The sequence below is a fragment of the Carcharhinus amblyrhynchos genome, chromosome 30, assembly GCF_965287045.1.
Source record: "Carcharhinus amblyrhynchos chromosome 30, sCarAmb.v2.hapA, whole genome shotgun sequence".
Lineage (NCBI taxonomy): Eukaryota > Metazoa > Chordata > Chondrichthyes > Carcharhiniformes > Carcharhinidae > Carcharhinus > Carcharhinus amblyrhynchos.
Genome location: NC_137353.1, coordinates 6,861,034 through 6,879,214, shown reverse-complemented (window position 1 = coordinate 6,879,214; position 18,181 = coordinate 6,861,034). Strand labels below are relative to the sequence as shown.

At 44.0% G+C, this 18,181-nt stretch overlaps 1 protein-coding gene across 1 annotated transcript in view; it reads left to right on the top strand.

Annotated features, from left to right (window-relative positions):
• Nucleotides 1–431: 431 nt before the first annotated feature.
• The window catches only part of slc25a33 (solute carrier family 25 member 33), a 33,196-nt gene continuing 15,446 nt past the window's right edge, over nucleotides 432–18,181 (top strand). The window contains exons 1-2 of the mRNA XM_080215258.1: nucleotides 432–536; nucleotides 14,556–14,735. Of these exons, the coding sequence (XP_080071384.1) occupies nucleotides 496–536; nucleotides 14,556–14,735 (221 nt within the window). The 5' untranslated portion in view covers nucleotides 432–495. The remainder of the gene's footprint in view (nucleotides 537–14,555; nucleotides 14,736–18,181) is intronic.

Genomic DNA, 18,181 nt, shown 5'->3' with positions numbered 1-18,181 from the left:
TATATTCTGCACCCTCTCCTTTCCATCTCGCCTATATACTCTATGAATGGTTTGTCTGTATTGTGCAAAAGTAACAATATTTTTAATGTTATCCCATTACCAATAATAAATCAAATCAAAGCAATCCCCATTTCTTCTCCTTTATTTTCCATTTATTACAGATTTCAAGCCTCCATAAGTATTTTGCTGTCTTATCAATGCAACACTGTCTTTTTCCTCTTTCCGCTTCAGTTTGCAATTGCGATTTGCACACAGTCCCTTGTGTCTCCAGTCAGAGGGCCCCGCCCCTCTGCCCACCGATGACGCAGTCGGCCGCGATGACGCAGGGCCACCGCCCCCGCTCCGCCCCCGGTGAGATCACAGGCCGGAGCCGTGCCTGCGCACTGGACTCCGGCGCCCGTTGCTGCGCATGCGCACTGGCCACCCCCTCCCCGGTCCGCAGTGCTGTGGCTGTTGTCAGTGCGGAGTGGCTGGTTGCAGCATGTCGGTGTGAGTATGGCCCAGAGAGACACGGCGCTGCACCTCTTCGCAGGAGGGTGAGTCCCACCGAACACACACATCGAGAGTTGTGATTCTCTCTCAGTACTGGGCTTGGGGGGAAATTACTAATTCAATCAGTTAGGCCGCTCCCGGTCGCCCCTGGTTACCGCTCGGATGATGGACTGAGTGTGAGGGAATGTTCCAGAAGGCAGCAGCGTGTTAGACACCCACCTCACCACTAACCCCAACTAACACCCACCATTCCCCCCCCCACTAACACCCACCATTCCCCCCCCCACTAACACCCACCATTCCCCCCCCCACTAACACCCACCATTCCCCCCCCCACTGACACCCACACCCACCATACCCCCCCCCACTGATACCCACGCCCACCATACCCCCCCCCACTGACACCCACGCCCACCACCACCACCACCCCCTCCCACTGACGCCCACCACCACCACCCCCTCCCACTGACGCCCACCACCACCACCCCCTCCCCCCCCCACTGACGCCCACCACCACCACCCCCTCCCCCCCCCCACTGACGCCCACCACCCCCTCCCTCCCCCCCCCACTGACACCCACCACCCCCTCCCTCCCCCCCCCACTGACACCCACCACCCCCTCCCTCCCCCCCCCCCACTGACACCCACCACCCCCTCCCTCCCCACCCCACTGACACCCACCACCCCCTCCCTCCCCCCCCCACTGACACCCACCACCCCCTCCCTCCCCCCCACTGACACCCACCACCCCCTCCCTCCCCCCCACTGACACCCACCACCCCCTCCCTCCCTCCCCCCCCTCCCTCCCCCCCCCCTCCCCCCCCCCACTGACACCCACCACCCCCCCACTGACACCCACCACCCCCTCCCTCCCCCCCCCACTGACACCCACCACCCCCTCCCTCCCCCCCCCACTGACACCCACCACCCCCTCCCTCCCCCCCCCACTGACACCCACCACCCCCTCCCTCCCCCCCCTCCCTCCCCCCCCCCCACTGACACCCACCACCACCCCCTCCCTCCCCCCCCCCCACTGACACCCACCACCACCCCCTCCCTCCCCCCCCCCCACTGACACCCACCACCACCCCCTCCCTCCCCCCCCCCACTGACACCCACCACCACCCCCTCCCTCCCCCCCCACTGACACCCACCACCACCCCCTCCCTCCCCCCCCCACTGACACCCACCACCCCCTCCCTCCCCCCCCCTCCCTCCCCCCCCCTCCCCCCCCCCCCCACTGACACCCACCAACCCTCCCCTCCCCACCCCCTCCCCTCCCCACCCCCTCCCCCTCCCCTCCCCACCCCCTCCCCCTCCCCACCCCCTCCCCCTCCCCTCCCCCTCCCCTCCCCACCCCCTCCCCTCCCCACCCCCTCCCCTCCCCTCCCCTCCCCCCCCCCCTCCCCTCCCCCCCCCCTCCCCTCCCCCCCCCCTCCCCTCCCCCCCCCCCTCCCCTCCCCCCCCCCTCCCCCACTGACACCCACCACCACCTCTTCCCCCTCCCAGAATTTTTTAAATGTACTCTTGGAGTCAAGTTTAGGGACCATGTCACGAAATGAATCATTATATTTGTTTAAGTGGAGGTAGGAGAAGGTAATCCTGGACTACAGCAGCTCTGTTTTCTCATTGGTTTACTGTGGTGGTTGGGGGGAACATTATTTTTGGCATAATGATTGGGTTTTGATTTTATTTTGTTTCGGTGAGGCCGAACTAAAATCGGTCATCATCCTTGGATGACATAACCTTTACTATCCAGTAGTTTCCCGGAATAGCATAAACTGCTTCTGAGATTGTGCCACAAGTATGACGACTAATCCAGTGAGGATTTGGAAGCAATGAGGGACATGATTGCAGTCCCATGATTTAATCCTGTGTCGCTCACCTGATCATCATGGTGTGTCGCCAACCTGTTTCCAAACTTATTCAGCTTCTTTGTACAAGTCCCAGCTCTCTGTTAAATTCACTTATACTGGGTAAAGCAATTTAATTATATATTTTAACATACAATGGGAAGTTAGAGTCTCTTCATTGTATTTTTCTGACTTGTTCATCTGTGTGGAGAATAAGGGGAAACACGTCTCTGACTTTGTAGCTGAGCTTTGATTTACAATATAGATTGTGATGGACAATATCTTTTCATGCACAGTTGGTTACTGGCTTTCTGTACAGCTCTGGGAGCAGTTTGATTTGATTTATTATTGTATCATGTATTAGTATACAGTGAAAAGTATTGTTTCTTGCGCACTATACGGACAAAGCATACCGCTCATAGAGAAGGAAAGGAGACAATGCAGTGTTAGTCATAGCTAGGTGTAGAGAAAGATGCAAGGTAGGTCTATTCAAAAGCCTGACAACAGCAGGAAAGAAACTGTTCTTGAGTCGGTTGGTGCGTGATCTCAGACTTTTGTATCTCTTCCAGAAGGAAGAAGGTGGAAGAGAGAACGTCTGGGACATGTGGAGTCTTTAATTATGCTGGCTGCTTTGCCAAGGCAGTGGGAAGTGTAGACAGGGTCAATGGATGGGAGACTGGTTTTGTTTGGAGTTTATGAGCAAAGTAACGTGACGATATTTTGGAGAAGGACAGTGGAGCTATTTCGCTGTAGATATGGTCTGACCTGAGTATTTCCAGTATTTTCTGTTAAAGTTTGATTTATTTATTAGTGCCAGGAGTAGGCTTGCATTAACACTGCAATGAAGTTACTACCAAAATCCCTAGTCGCCACACTCTGGTGCCTGTTCAAATACACTGAGGGAGAATTCAGCGTGGCCAATGCACTTAACCAGCACATCTTTCAGACTGTGGGAGGAAACCACAGCACCTGGAGGAACCCCAGGCAGACACAGAGAGAATGTGCAGACTCTGCACAGGCAGTGATCCAACCCAGAAATCGAACCTCGGTCCCTGGTGCTGCGAGGTAGCTGTGTTACCCACGGTGCCGCCCACATCTATCTCTTTGCTGTTTGTAGGAACTTTGTGTGCAAACTGGCTGCCATGTTTTCTACATTACAACAGTGACTGAGTTTCAAACGTACTTTATTGGCTGCAAAGTACTTGAGGACAGCATGAAGTTGTGAATGGTGCTGTATAAATGCAAGTCACTATAGTTGAACTTTGTCCAGTCTTGTTTGTCACAAGGCATGCTGTTTTTATTCATTGAGGCAAGAGGAAATTAAACTTCAGGGGAGTAAGATGCTGAAGTATTCTGCTGCCCAAATACTCTTTCAGTGCATCATAGCCACATTTTGGAAGTATTTCTTTGAGGTTTCAGGAACCCCTGGCTAAATAATGTTATAACTTCATCTTATCTATCTTTTTTACTGGATCAGTTGATGGCAGTTCTGTGCAATTCCCAAAGGGTGATTATTGAGTCTTCCACACTTGTAGCAATATTTTTTGTTGTTGCAGCAATACGGCTATGTGTCTAAGGTGGAGGTTCCCACTATTATTAAGCAATCATAACCATGGTTCATTCTTTTATTCCACCTCCATGAATCTGAAGATACATTTGGCTGAATACCTATAGGAAGAAGTGTATTACTTGGTGTTCTGTCGAATGTTCTAAATCTGAAATGGAACACATAGCTTGTAAAACTGTTCTACTCAAAAACCATTAACTTGTAACAAAATGAACAATACCACTGAATGATAAATAGCATCAATTCTTAATGTGTGAAATTAGCACGTGGGGCCATTAGAAGCAATATTTGTACATTTTGCTTTCCTTTTTGATAAGGCAGCAGTGCTTCAGAATCTAAATTGTCGATCCTTTATGTTGGTGCATGATTTATTTGCAGTGTGTTCGTGGTGCTTTTGTGCAGCGTTCTTGGTAGAGTTGGGCAATGTCTAGTTATGACTTTCGCAAGAAAATGTTCTCATGCTGCTTTTCGGCGATCATCCAAGTACGTAGTAATCGCATCAAGGATATTTGGCATGGGAGTTTAAGAGGTGCCCACACAGAGCAGACAGCACTTGCAAACAATGAAGAGAAATTAGTTCTAACAATGCAAATGATGTATAAAGCTGGCTTCAAGCTAAAAGGCATAACGTTTGTTAACTCCTCAATAACTGCGGCAGCGAGGGAGTTTGATGATGTTGAAAAACTGGTGCGAGAAATGGAAGAAGGAGTCTGCCCTGAAAACCGAAAGCAGAATCTTCTGGCCAGTGGGATTCTCTGAAACTTGTTGCGGCAAACAGAGATTTGGCTGAGTGCCCAATTCTCCACCCTCTCTTGCATTGGGACATGAACAGCTGGTAAGATTGCACCCTAACACTGAATACACCATGAGATCGGAGACCAGCCACAGATCTTGAGATGCACATATTGAATGAGTCTTTGAGATTTGTCAGAATACTTGCATCGCCATCAGAAAAGCATTGCACACGCAAACATTCAAGTGGATCGAATCAAATTCTGATGATTTCAGAGCAACAGCTAGTTGGTGTAGCTGTTTTATTGAACAAAAATGTCCAATGTTGCGACAGCAGACCAAAATTGCTTCAACTATCAAAAGGCCTCAATGCCAAAATTACCAGTTCTCAGCGATTCATCTTCGCACAATGGCAAAAAGATGAGTTTCCATTATGTCACATGGGTATCCTGGCTGGAACTCCATGAACTTTAATATGCCTTGCCACTGAACTGCAGGGTACGAAGGTGTGAAAACATTTTTAGTGAAAACCAGAGGACATGGCAAGACACAGTTCACTGATACGAACCTGCAAGCCAATAGAATGACATTAAAACCTAGCTAATTTTTAACCTTAAGCTGTAGCTTTTTCCGCAAGATCATTTGGCTATTTCAGAAAAGAAACTGCAGGGAGTGGATCCCACATCATGAGGCAGTCCCACCAGCAACTTACTTATCTTAAAGATTGGTGTGCAATTTTTAAAGGCCATTCCAATACAAGAAACTTAAAATAAGACTAGCCTGCAATGCAACCCCCACGCTCTAGCACTGCTCCCTGTTGCTGACTTGCTCTCTTTCCCTCCCCGTGCGATGCACTCACTCGAACTCCTCAGGTGGTTTCCACCTGGCAGGTGCATGCCAGGAAAACCATCCCCCATTGCTACAGGCTCACCAGGACTGGAAATTGAATGTGCATGGACATTCTTCACTGAAGAAGGATAGGTAGAGGGGGGAAAGAGGTGGGATAACACCATTAGTAAGGGACAAGATCAGTATATTTATAAGAGAGGATCTTGGATTGAAAGATCAAGATGTAGAATGTGTGTAGCTGGAACTAAGAAATAGCAAAGGGGCTGCAAAAAATTAGTTGGAGTCATTTATATGCCACCAAACTGTAGTGGTAATGTTGGACTTGGTATAAATCAGGATATTAGAGCTGCAGGTAACTTGGGTATAGAATCATAGAATTCTTACAATGCAGAAGGAGGCCATTTGGTCTATTGGGTCTGCACCAATTCTTTGACAGAGTTTCTTACCCAGCCTTAAATTAATACAGTAATAATGGGCAACTTGATTTTAAACATAGACTGGGTAAATGTAATTAGTATTAATGCTGTGGGGCATAACTTCCTGGCATGTGTAAGAGGTGGGTTACTGGAGCAGAATGTTGCAGAATTCACCAGAGATCAAGCTGTTTTAGATTTATTGTTACATATTGAGAAAGGTCTAATTAATAATCTGACTTAAAAGGAGCCATTAAGAAATAGTGACTATAATATGATAAAGTTGTGCATCAAGTTTGAAAGTAATGCAGTTCGTTCTGAAATAGGGTCCTATATCTAAAGGAAAATTATGAAGGTATGAGGGGCAAATTGGCTACTATAATGGATAGGGAATTAAAAGGTTTGATCGGAAAGAGGTAATGGCTAGTATTTAAAGAATATTACATGGTCTACAACAAATATGTTTTCTTCTAAGACAAAAAAGCAACGGGAAAGGTGAATCAACCATAATTGGCATAATAAGTCAGAAATTGCATTAGGTTAAAGGAATTGTCTTAAGGTTGCCAGAATAAGTGGTAAGTAAAAGTGGGAGCAATTCAAAATCCAACCGTGGAAGACCACGAAACTGATAAAGGGAAAAGAAGGTACAAATGTAATTTATAAAAACTTCTTTAGGTACGTGAAAATGAAAATATTAGCAAGCACAAATATGGGTCCATTGCTGGCAGAGACATGAGAATTTATAATGGAGAATAGGAAACGAGTGGCTGAACTAAAACATTTCTTTGTAATTGTCTTCATAGAGGAAGGTACAGAAAACCTCCCAGAAATACTAGGAAACCAAGAGACAATGGAAAATGAGGAACTAAAAGAAATTAACACTAATAAAGAGGCTGTACTCAATTAATTGGATGAAATGGTCATACATTCCCTGGACTCCATCAGCTACATCCCAGAGCGTTGATGGGGAGTGGCGATAGAGAGAGTGGATATATTGGTGGTTATTTTTCAAAATTCTACATACTCTGGAAAAGATCCTGGGGACTGGAAAGTAATAAATATAACCTCATTGTTTAAGAAGGATAATGGAGAAAACAGAACCACAGACCTGTTAGTTTGACCTCAGTAGCAATTAAAGTCTATTACAAAGGATGTGATAACTGGATACTTAAAAAAAAGTGAGTGAATGGGCAAGTACATGGAATACAATGTGATAAATGTGAAGTTATCCACTTTGTTAGAAAAAACAAAGGCAGAGTATTTCTTAGATGGTGAGAGGTTGGGAAGTGCTGATATCCAAAGGGGTCTGGGTGTCCTTGTTCATGAGTCATTAAAAGCTAGTATGCCGCCGCAGCAGGCAATTAGGAAGGCAAATGGAATGTTGGCTTTCATCTCAAGGATATTTGAGTACAGGAGTAAAGATGTCCAGATGCATTTGTATAGAGCCCTGATGAGACTGCATCTGGAGTATTGTGTACAGTTCTAGTCACCTCATCTAAGGAAGAATATATTTGCCATAGAGGAAGCACAGCAGAGGATATCTTCTGAGGAGAGCTTGAAGAATGAGAAGATAAAATTGAAGCTTATAAAATTCTTAAAAGGATTTGATAAGGTAGATGTAGATATTTCTCCTCTGCTTGCTGAGTCTAAAAATGGGACACAGGTCATTTAAGACGGAGAGAGGAGGAGGAATTTCTTCACTCAATGGGTGTTGAATCTTTGGAATTCTCCATCCTGGAGGGGCTCATCGAACATGTTTAGGATAGAAATCAATAGACTTCTGGCTATTAATGGCATTGAGGGATATGGAGATAGTGAGGAAATAGTGCAAGAGGTAGATGATCAGCCACAATCTGAATGATGGAAGTGACTTGACAGACTGGCCGATTCCTATTTCCAGTGTCTTTATAGCTGTCCTGGTGGCCTGTGTAAAGAATACAGCTTAGTAGTGTGAGGCATTGATTGTTCCCATATGACGGAGGAGGTCAAGAAGGCCTGTTTAAAAAAAAACTAACGCCCAATTGCAGTTATACTGGGAGTCTTAACATCTGTAGTTCAACCTCTTGAATGCGTGCCTCAATAAACTGGTCAAGAATCATGTTTCTGCTGAATTGAATAAATTGATGGTTGACAGAAGAAAAATCTTCTCAGAGTGGATATATATGCACAGTTTGGCTTGATGTTTTGTGAGGTCCCATCATCAAATCATGGGATACAATAAATGCATAAATTGAATCTTTCAAAAAATTGTGAAACATCCCGTTTAATGGGAGGTGATTTATTGTGGAACAGGGGTGAAAATTATTTTATTTTTCAGGAGCCCTGTTTGACATTTCTCCTGATCCATTCTCACTGACTCCTTTGTTAAGTGAGTGTCTTTATTTATGTTGAAATTGTTTCATGATTTCTTCCTTTAGATAGACAAGATAACACAAATTTCCTTCTTTGGATAGACAAGATAACACTGGTATCAAACAGGCTATAGCAGCTCATCCAATCTCTAGCTCAGGATTAATCAGGTTAAAATAGTAGCTAACCATGTGTCAGTGCTGCATTTTAAAAACTTATTTTGCGAATAATGACTTTCTTTAGCAACATGTGACTTTGCAACAGTGGTTCAAAGTCAGAACAGATATCGTCACAGGTTTTATCGCTTCAATATTATGAAACAATTGCCTAAATGCAAGTGAAAGACTGATGCACGTGTTATATGTGGCACCAGTAGCCTGATCAGACTTGGAGAAGATAACTTCTCCACAGCTCCAGAATGCTACAATGTATGTCCAACAGCTTAAGTAGAGGGGAAGCAGTAGAATGTATGAAAATGCTTTGGTTAATTCACTATAAATTGACATTGTCAAATCGGTAAAACATTACTTATTTGTCTTTAAGACGGAGGATATGTGGTAGAGCACAGAACAAGAGTGATTAAATGACAGAAGAAATGATACAAAGCAACAGGAGACGATCATTGAATCTACGGCACGGAGACAGGCCCTTTGGCTCAAACTGGTCCATGTGACCAAAATGCCCATCTGAGCTAACCCCATGTATCTGTCCAAATACCTTTTTAAATGTTGTCAATGTCCCTGCCTCAGGCAGCTTATTTCACATACCTACCACCCTCTGTTTAAAAAAAAAAGTTGCGCCTCAAATTCCCATTAATTCTTTCTCCTCTTAACGTAAACCTATGCCCTCTAGTTCTCGATTCCCCAACCCTCAAAAAAAAGATAGTGCATTTATCCTATCCATTCCTCTCATGATCTTATACACCTCTACAAGATCACCCCTCAGTCTCCTACGTTGCAAAGAAAAATGTCCAGCCTGTCCAATCTCTCCCGATAACTCAGTCCATTGAGTCCTGACAACATCCTTATAAATCACTTCTGCACGCTCTCCAGCTTAATAACATCTTTCCTATAGAAAGGCAATCAAAACTGAATACAGTGCTCCTCACCAACATCCTGTACAACTGCAACATAACTTCCCAACTTCTGTACTCAATGTCCTGACTGATGATCAGCATGCCAAAAGCTGCCTTCACTGTCCTATCTACTTGTGACTCCAACCTTTAGAGAATTGTGCACCTGAACACCAAGGTCCCTCTGTTCCACAGTACTCCCCAAGATCATACGATTCATCATGAAAGCCCCACCTTGATTTGACTTTCCAAAATGCAACACCGCACATTTGGAGTATTAAACTCCATTTGCCATTTCTCAGTCCACTTATCTAACTGATCAAGATCCTGCTGTAATTTTAGATTATCACCTTCGCTGTCTACAATACCACCATCTGCAAACTTACTGATTATAACCTTGTACGTTCTCATCCAAATCGTTGATATAGATAACAAACAGCAGTGGGTCCTGCACTGACCTCTGAGGCACACCACTGGCCTCCAGTCTGACAAACAACCTTCCACAATTACCCTCTGCTTCCAACCATCAAGCCAATTGTATATCCAATTTGCCAGCTCTCCCTGGATTCCATGTGATGGAGCCAGAGCAGCCTACCATGTGGAATCTTATCAAAGGCTTTACTGAAGTCTATATAGATTATTCTACCACCCTGTCCTCATCAAACTTCCTGGTCACTTCATCAAAGAATTTTAACAAATTTGTAAGGCGTGATCTCCCATGCGCAAAGCCACGCTGTCCACTCCCAATCAAATCCTGTCTTTCCAAATGCCTGTATATTTACCCCTCAGAATCCTCTCTATTAACTTACCCACCGCCGATGTTAGGCTTACCGATCTGTAATTCTCAGTTTTCCTTTGCAGCTCTTCTTAAATAAGGCTACTGCATTTGTAACCCTCCTGTCCCACTCGTGGCTATCAATGAGATGATGATGAGGAAAAGTAAGGAGACAAAAAATAGGTCCAGAGGTGATGGCTATGGCAGAAACATTATCAGCTCCTGTTGTCTAAGCAAATGAGAGCAGTGTTGGATTTGGATTTGGTGTTGAGGCTGCAAGGCTTTAAAGAAACTAATCAGGAGATATGGTGTTTCTTGACCTTGCGCTGAGAGTTTCGTTGGAATAATGATACAAAGAGAGAATGCAGCAAATGCTGGAAATCTAAAATATAAACAAATATTTAGCAGCAGAGCTGCCTCAGATTCGTCGCTGCAGTGCATGGCCTGATTGTTGCAGTGCACAGTCACTTTTAGATTGCTCTGCATCTTAAAGGAACATCAGTCATGTGTGAGACTTCATTGTCCCTGTGTGGTCCGTTCCACATTTCTGCACACTGGGCATCCATGTAATTTAAAGTGAGCATTGTTCAATAGGTCAGACATTTATAGAAAGACAGAATAATCTGTGACTTCTGTCAGAACTGGAGAATGTTGTTCTGATGAAAAATTGCCCACCTGAGGAAATAAAAATGAAAGTGGCAAGAGACCAGAAGCTTGGGGTCATGTATGTGGACGAAACATTGGATGCTCACTTTGCTAAGCATCTATTTGACCTTCCCTGTGTGGAGGAAGCTACATTGTGATAGTGAATCCAGTATAGTGAATTGGAAGTACAAGGGAATCAATTCTCTGGACGATGGGGAAGGAGGAGGGATATAACACCCCTGTGCTTGCACAGGAAGGTGATTGAGGAAGGGAAGCTTAAGTGAATTTCATTGAGTATTTAACTTGGTCTCTGTGACGTGGGAGTTGTTAATGGGAATCTGAAGTGAGAAAGATTTTATTTTCCAACATGCAATCTAGTTAAGTTTAGTAGGAAACCTAGTGTTTAAAAGAAACAGATTTTGACTCAATTGCTACAGAGGTTTGTATATTCTACATATACCCTTTTAGAATCGTTCCATACATTCACTGTCTCAATGCAAAAATCAGGATTGACAGTGGGCGGATGTCAGAATTCATAGACAGGGGTGGACGTTGTCAGGCTTTATGGGAGGGGATGTTTTGAACATGATGTTGCAAGGTGGAGGGAATTAAGGGAAGAGTTTCAAAGTATGAGGGTAAAATAGTTAGGGCCCTGCTGCTAAAGATTGAGTGGAGAATGGGAGCTAGAGGAAACCAAAATAAAGAGTAGAGGATACAAGAAGCATGTAAGGCTTGAGCAGGTTCTAGAGTTGGGCAAGAACAAGGCTATGAAGGAACCTGGTAGACAAAGGTGTGAATTTTTTGCTGATATGCCAAGGGATGGTGAGTTGATAGGGGTCAGTAAGAACAAGCTGAAGTGACACATGCTAAGGTAGGATGTAGATAACTCCTGTTTTGAAGACGGAGGAGAGTTCTATCTTCAAACTCTCTTGGTTGAGCTCTTTGAGTGGCAGTGGTCATGTTGCAATTCGCTTGAGCAAAAGAGATGAAAAAACAACCAGCATTTCTGCTCCTGATTGTTAAGCTGTTAGAATCTGTGTATTCATATGTGTGATAAGGCCAGGGGTTCGGCTTGGCAATGCTCCTTTCCACAATGAAGCAGGATGCCACCGCTCTGGTTAGGTCTAGAAGTAAATAGAATCATAAATGCAGAAGAGGCCCCATTGTGTAATCAAATTCCCAGCACTAGGAGAACTGGAAGACATGTAGTTATACCAGATGGACATTGGAGCAGTGCCAGATTCATAACATTCTTGGTAGGTAAGAAAGGAAAAAGCTTCCTACAATTCCCAACACATTCTTATTTATACTGGGTCAGTTGGTTAGCTGACCCCCACATCATTTTGTCATTCGTTACATCGTTTACTGGGTCAGCTGATCCTTACAGCTTCCTACCGTTGGTCACACTACAACAGATCCAACGTTATCATTGGTTACATTCTAACAGATTCCTCTTCGTTTTCAAGATAATTTAAGACAGCCATCCTCCAATATTCTAAACAACTGTCCAGTAATTGCATCCCTTTTAGTAATGCAGTTGGATAACTGTAGATTTGCACCAAGTAAAAAGTCTGACAACACCAGGCTTGTGCGTTTACTATCAAATAAATCGGTTGGACTAAAACCTGGTGTTGTCAGACTTCTTACTGCGTTTATCCCAGTCCAACGCCGGCATATCCACATCATGATTTGCACCAACCCAGCTGAGTTTGGAAACATCCTTGTTTTCCTGCATTTGTTTAATGCTGGCCCTGCTGGGGTGTAGCCAGTAATAACACCTACGACTCAAGTCTGCACCAACACATGAGAAACACCTGGACTCCCACCTAGTCCCATTTACCAGCATTTGACCCATAGCCCTGACTGTTGTGATGTGCCAAGTGCTCATCCAAGTACTTAAAGGATGGGAGGCAACTCACCTCCACCACCCTCTGGTTTTAAAAAAAAAAGCTTTTCCTCGCATCCCCCCCCAAACCTCCTGCCCCTCACCTATGTCCCCTTATGACTGATCCTTCAACTAAGGAGAACAGCTGCTCCTTATCCACTCTGTCTATGCCCCTCATAATCTTGTACACCTTAATGGTGGCCTGATGGTGGAGACGAATGCCGACATCCATGAAACCATTAATGAGAATGAGGAGAGTAAGGGAGAAAGATAATGGGTAACATTGTGCTTTGAGCGGCTGGCTGCAATTGTGCAACTTGTAGATATGTGTGACTGAGTTTAACACCTTTCTCTCCTACTGCTGAAAAGACCCTGCCAATTGCTGTGAAACACTCTGTTACTATACTGGTACCAGGAGCAGGAAGTATTTTGCTTGAGTCAGTATTATTTTGTGATACAAACTAAAATTGATCTCATTGTTTCTACTGCTGTCATTAACACACATGTAGCCAGCAATATTTAATTTGAACCTTAATGTCTCAATGTGCACTGAAGACAGAGTCTGTCAGTAAAAGTAGATATTTTGTCTGATCTGTGCGAATGCAACCTGGAAACCCCTTGTAAGTCCCAACGACTGTGACGATAGTGTATATTTGGCATCAGCGCTTTGCAAAAATTTGTATGACTTTGAAACCAGGATTGCAGCCCAATAGGGTGGTTTGTGCGTATTGTAATTACCAGAGAAAATCTTTGTACCAATCAGCTATCTAATTTTGAATGCAGCTCTAAGCATTTCTATAACTTAGCAGTATTTTTGCCCTTTTTCTTAGATAAATTGGGGGCACAGTGGTTAGCAGCGCTGCCTCACAGTGCCACAGGCCTGGGTTCAATTCCAGCCTCGGGTCATTGTCTATGTGGAGTTTGTACTTTCTCCTCATGTCTGCGTGGGTTCCACCCAGATGCTCCGGTTTCCTCCCACATTTCAAAGACATGCAGTTTAGGTAGATTGGCCATGCTAAATTGCTCCTTAGTGTTGGGGGATTAACAGGGTAAATACATGGAGTGATGGGGAGGGGGCCTGGGTGGGATTGTTGTCATTGCAGATTTTATGGGCTAAATGGCCTCTTTCTGTGCTGTAGGAATTCTGTGATGAACCTATGATGCTAAATGCCCTTTGCCCACAAACCTTTATCCCCTTGATCCCAAAATAAAGCTCACACGTGGAGCAGCCTGATTTGATGCCTGTGTTTCATAGAATGTAGAAAGTACAGCACAGTACAGGTCCTTCGGCCCTCGATGTTGTGCCGAGCTATGACCAAACTCAAGACCGAGCTATCCCACTCCCTATCGTCCTGTTGTGTTCTGTGTGCCTATCCAATAACCGCTTGAAAGTTCCTAAAGTGTCCGACTCCACTATCCCAGCAGGCAGTGCATTCCACACCCCAACCAGTCTGAGTAAAGAAGCTACCTCGGACATCCCTCCAATATCTCCCACCATGAACCTTATAGTTAGGCCCCCTAGTAACAGCTACATCCACATGAAGAAATAGTCTCTGCGTGTCCTCTATCTATCTCCCTCATCATCTTATAAACCTTTATTAAGTCACTTCTCATCTCCTGTGCTCTAAAGAGAAAAGCTCCAGCTCTCTCAACCTTTCCTCATAAGACCTACACTTCAAACCAGGCAGCATCCCAGTAAATCTCCTCTGCACTCTCGCCAATGCTTCCACATCCTCCTTATGGTGAGGCGACCAGAACTGGTACACAATATACCAAATATGGTCTCACCAAGGTCCTGTATAGTTGCAGCATAACCCAATGACTCTTAAATTCAAACCCACTATTAATAAGCACTAAATGTATACTTTATATACTTTAATAGCTTATTGCTAATTTTTTTCCTATTTTTTGCATTATCCACAGGTGTGGAGGAACAGTGGGGGCAATTGTCACTTGCCCATTGGAAGTGATTAAGACTAGACTCCAATCCTCAGGCTTAACACTTCGTCCAGTCTACATTCCACAGGTCAACCTTAATACAATCAATGGACCAGGTGTGGTTCGACCAGCACGTGTAGCACCTGGACTTTTTCAGGTTCTAAAGTAAGTAAATTATACTTTTCTATACTTCTTCACAAAACTAATGAATTGGGTTTTGCTGCTGCGCTTATTACCCGTGCAGTAACCTGGTCAGATCAAATATTGATATGTGCGTTTTGGTACCTTGTCTGCTTACCAGATCAACTATTGCCCAGCCAATTCACTTCAAGTTAAATGTTCATTGATCCTTGCATTTGGGATCTGCTCATTGTATCATCAAACAAACACCAATCTGAAAACAAATGCTGGGGATGCTGGAAATCTGAAATAAAATCAGAAAACACTGAAAATACTTAGGTCAGAAGAGTTGGAAAGAGAAACAGAAAGGTCGTGACCTTTCAGCTGCAAAAATGGGCACTGGGTTTTTAATTAATTTTTACAAGATGTGGGCATCGCTGGCTGAGCCAGCATTTATTGCCCATCCCTAACTGCCCTCCATTACAGAGGCATTTGAGTGTCAATCACATTGCTGTGGGTCTAGAGTCATATGTAGGCCAGACCAGATAAGGATGGCTGATTTCCTTCCCTAAAGGACATTAATGAACCAGATGGATTTTTATGATGATCAACAATGGTCATCATTAGACTTTTAATTCCAGATATTTTATTGAATTCAAATTTCACCATCTGCTGTGGTGGCATTCAAATCCAGGTTCTCGGACCATTACCCTAGGTCTCTGAATTGCTAGTCCAGTGATAATACCACAACTGCCTTCCCTAGATTGTGATGTGCAATCATCTCGTGATCTTAGTGCCACCTGCTCATTATTACAATTGCAGTGTGCAATCAGCACAAATGTGCTGTTCATTTGCTGTACACATTAGAGACCTAATATTATTACTTGTGAGTACTACTAAAAGCTAGCCTGCACTTAAAGGGAAAGTGTATTGTGGTGCTGGAGGTGCTAACTTCATTAATTTCACTGTGCAACAAAGAAAAATGACTGACTGTGGGCCATCTGGCAGCAGGGACCCTTCCAGACACTTGAGGAAATGGCAATGAGAGCAGCAGGGAAAAATGCCAGCAGTTCAGCACTGAGGAGTGGGATTTAGTACCCAAGAAATTTAATGACTCCATGAGTTGTCGTAGCTGTATCTTCAAAGACCATATCCAGTTGTAAAAATAGCCTCAGCCCCTGTTTAATTCAGCACAACTACCACCATCAGCAACCACCCCCTCACTTGCCCATACTTAAAGTAAGAAAGAGTGAGAATGGAATGGCAGTTAACATAATGTGTGACTGTCATATAAATAGTAAATGGTAGTAAGAGATGGAGTGGGACCTAGTCAAGAACTTAATGACTACCTTTCATTGGTGTTTGCTAAGGTGGAGTATGCTTAAAAAGTAGTAAGGGTTAAGATGATAGATGTAATGATTGGTTGAAAATTGATAGCCAGGATCCACCTGAAAGGTTGCCTGTGTTTGAAGTGGATAAATTGCAGGATGTTAAGCGAAGTGCGGGGGAGATGATAGATTTGCTGTAATTTTTCAATCTTCCACGGATACAGACGGGTTGCCAGGGGATTGAAAAATAGTAAATGTAACACCCTTCTTCAAGAAAAGATACAAGGACAATCGCAATAATAGTGGTTTACTCTGTAAATTACTCAATTTAACATTGGTGATAGGTAAGACATGCTGGTTAGGTGCCGCACTAAATTCTCCTTCGGTGTACCTGAACAGGAGTTTGGTGACTCAGGATTTTCACAATCATTTCATTGCAGTGTTAGTGTATGCCTACGTGTGACACTAATAAATGTACCTTAAACTTTAACCTTGAAGTCTTCAGAAACAATAATCAAGGAAAAGATTAACAGGAATTTGAGAGTTCTGACTTAATTAAGGTCAGTTTGGTCATTTGGATAAAAGGTCACAGTCTTGAAACAGTAACTCTTTCTCACTCCAGATGTGGCCAGACCTGAATCTTTTTTCTCAATTCTATTAAAGTCACATTGTAATGGCAATTACTTCACTGTGCTGTGATTTTTTTTTTTGAGTAGATACTACCTGCCTGTAGCTGGAACCTTAGCCAACTTGGAAAGTCGATGAAGGTGAAATACTGCAGGGCAGGAACAGACCAACCTCTCTGTCTCAAATCGGTTTAATCTTAATTCCCCCTTATGCAGTCAAATGCTATTGAGGAGTTCAAAATTGCAATATCTGGCCCAGGCTCTCTCTGCATTTGGAATCTACCTCTAACATGTATTTGCTTTGAGCAAAAGTTGATTTGCTGAGCATAGTCTATCCATAAATAATCAAATGACGGTTGCGTATTGGGGTCAGTCTGTTTTTTACAGTAATAAAGTTGAAAAAATAGGTACAGTGCTGCATGTTTTTAAGTTGCATTGCTTATTCTGCATGATTGCTGTTGCACAGAAATGTTACAATCAGCATTGTCGCAAATCGATATTTAATCGTGTAGATTTTGTTTTCTCTTGAGATTCAAATTGCAACAAGTCCTTATCACACTGCATTTTTCTATCATTACTCTCTGTCATTGACCAAACCTTCAGCTGTGCTCTTTACTGAACAGAAATCATAATTGTGAAATTTGATACCATGCATTAGTATCATAGAATCCCTACAGTGCAGAAGGAGACCATTCGGCCCATCAAGTCTGCCCTGGCCACAATCCCACCCAGGCCTTATTCCCTAACCCCACATAACACTAGGGTCAATTTAGCCGGCCAAGCAACCTAACCCATGCATTATTGGACTGTGGGAGGGAACCGGAGCACCCGGAGGAAATCCAGGCAGACACGGGGAGAATGTGCACTCTCCACACAGACAGTGATCCGAGGCCGAAATTGAACTGAGGTGCCTGGGGCTGAGAGGCAGCAGTGCTAACCACTGTGCCACCCTGCAAAGTACTGTGTAATAAGGCCACATCTAACTTATTTTTCATTCCACAAGGATCACGCTGGTTGCAGAGTCCAGGGCTGCTTAAGAACTTATTATTTGTATTGCTAGTTCTTTTAGGGCTTTTATCAGCTGATCCATTGCCATTTTCTGTATTCATAAATGTTGGGTATAAGACTTGCTTCAGAACTAGCATTCTCGCCTCAGTCAAATGATTGTCAGTTAAACCTTTGACAAAGGATCATCTGGACTTGAAACGTCAACTCTTCTCTCTCCTTGCACATGCTGCTAGACGTGCTGAGATTTTCCAGTGTTTTCTCTCTTGGTTTCAGATTCCAACGTCCTCAATAATTTGCTTTTAACCCTAAGATCTTGTCTGTCTTTTCAAGATGCCTCCCTACTCTTTGAAGGGCTGGGGAATACCCATCACCTTGAAACTTTTAACCTTAACGCAAAAAAAGTTGATTATCTGATCATTTCTCTTTGATGTTTGTGAGGGCTTGCTATGTACAAATTGATGACTGAGTTTGTCTACATTACAAATATGTGTAACTGTGACAGTGAGGTTGGGAAAGAAACTATATAAAG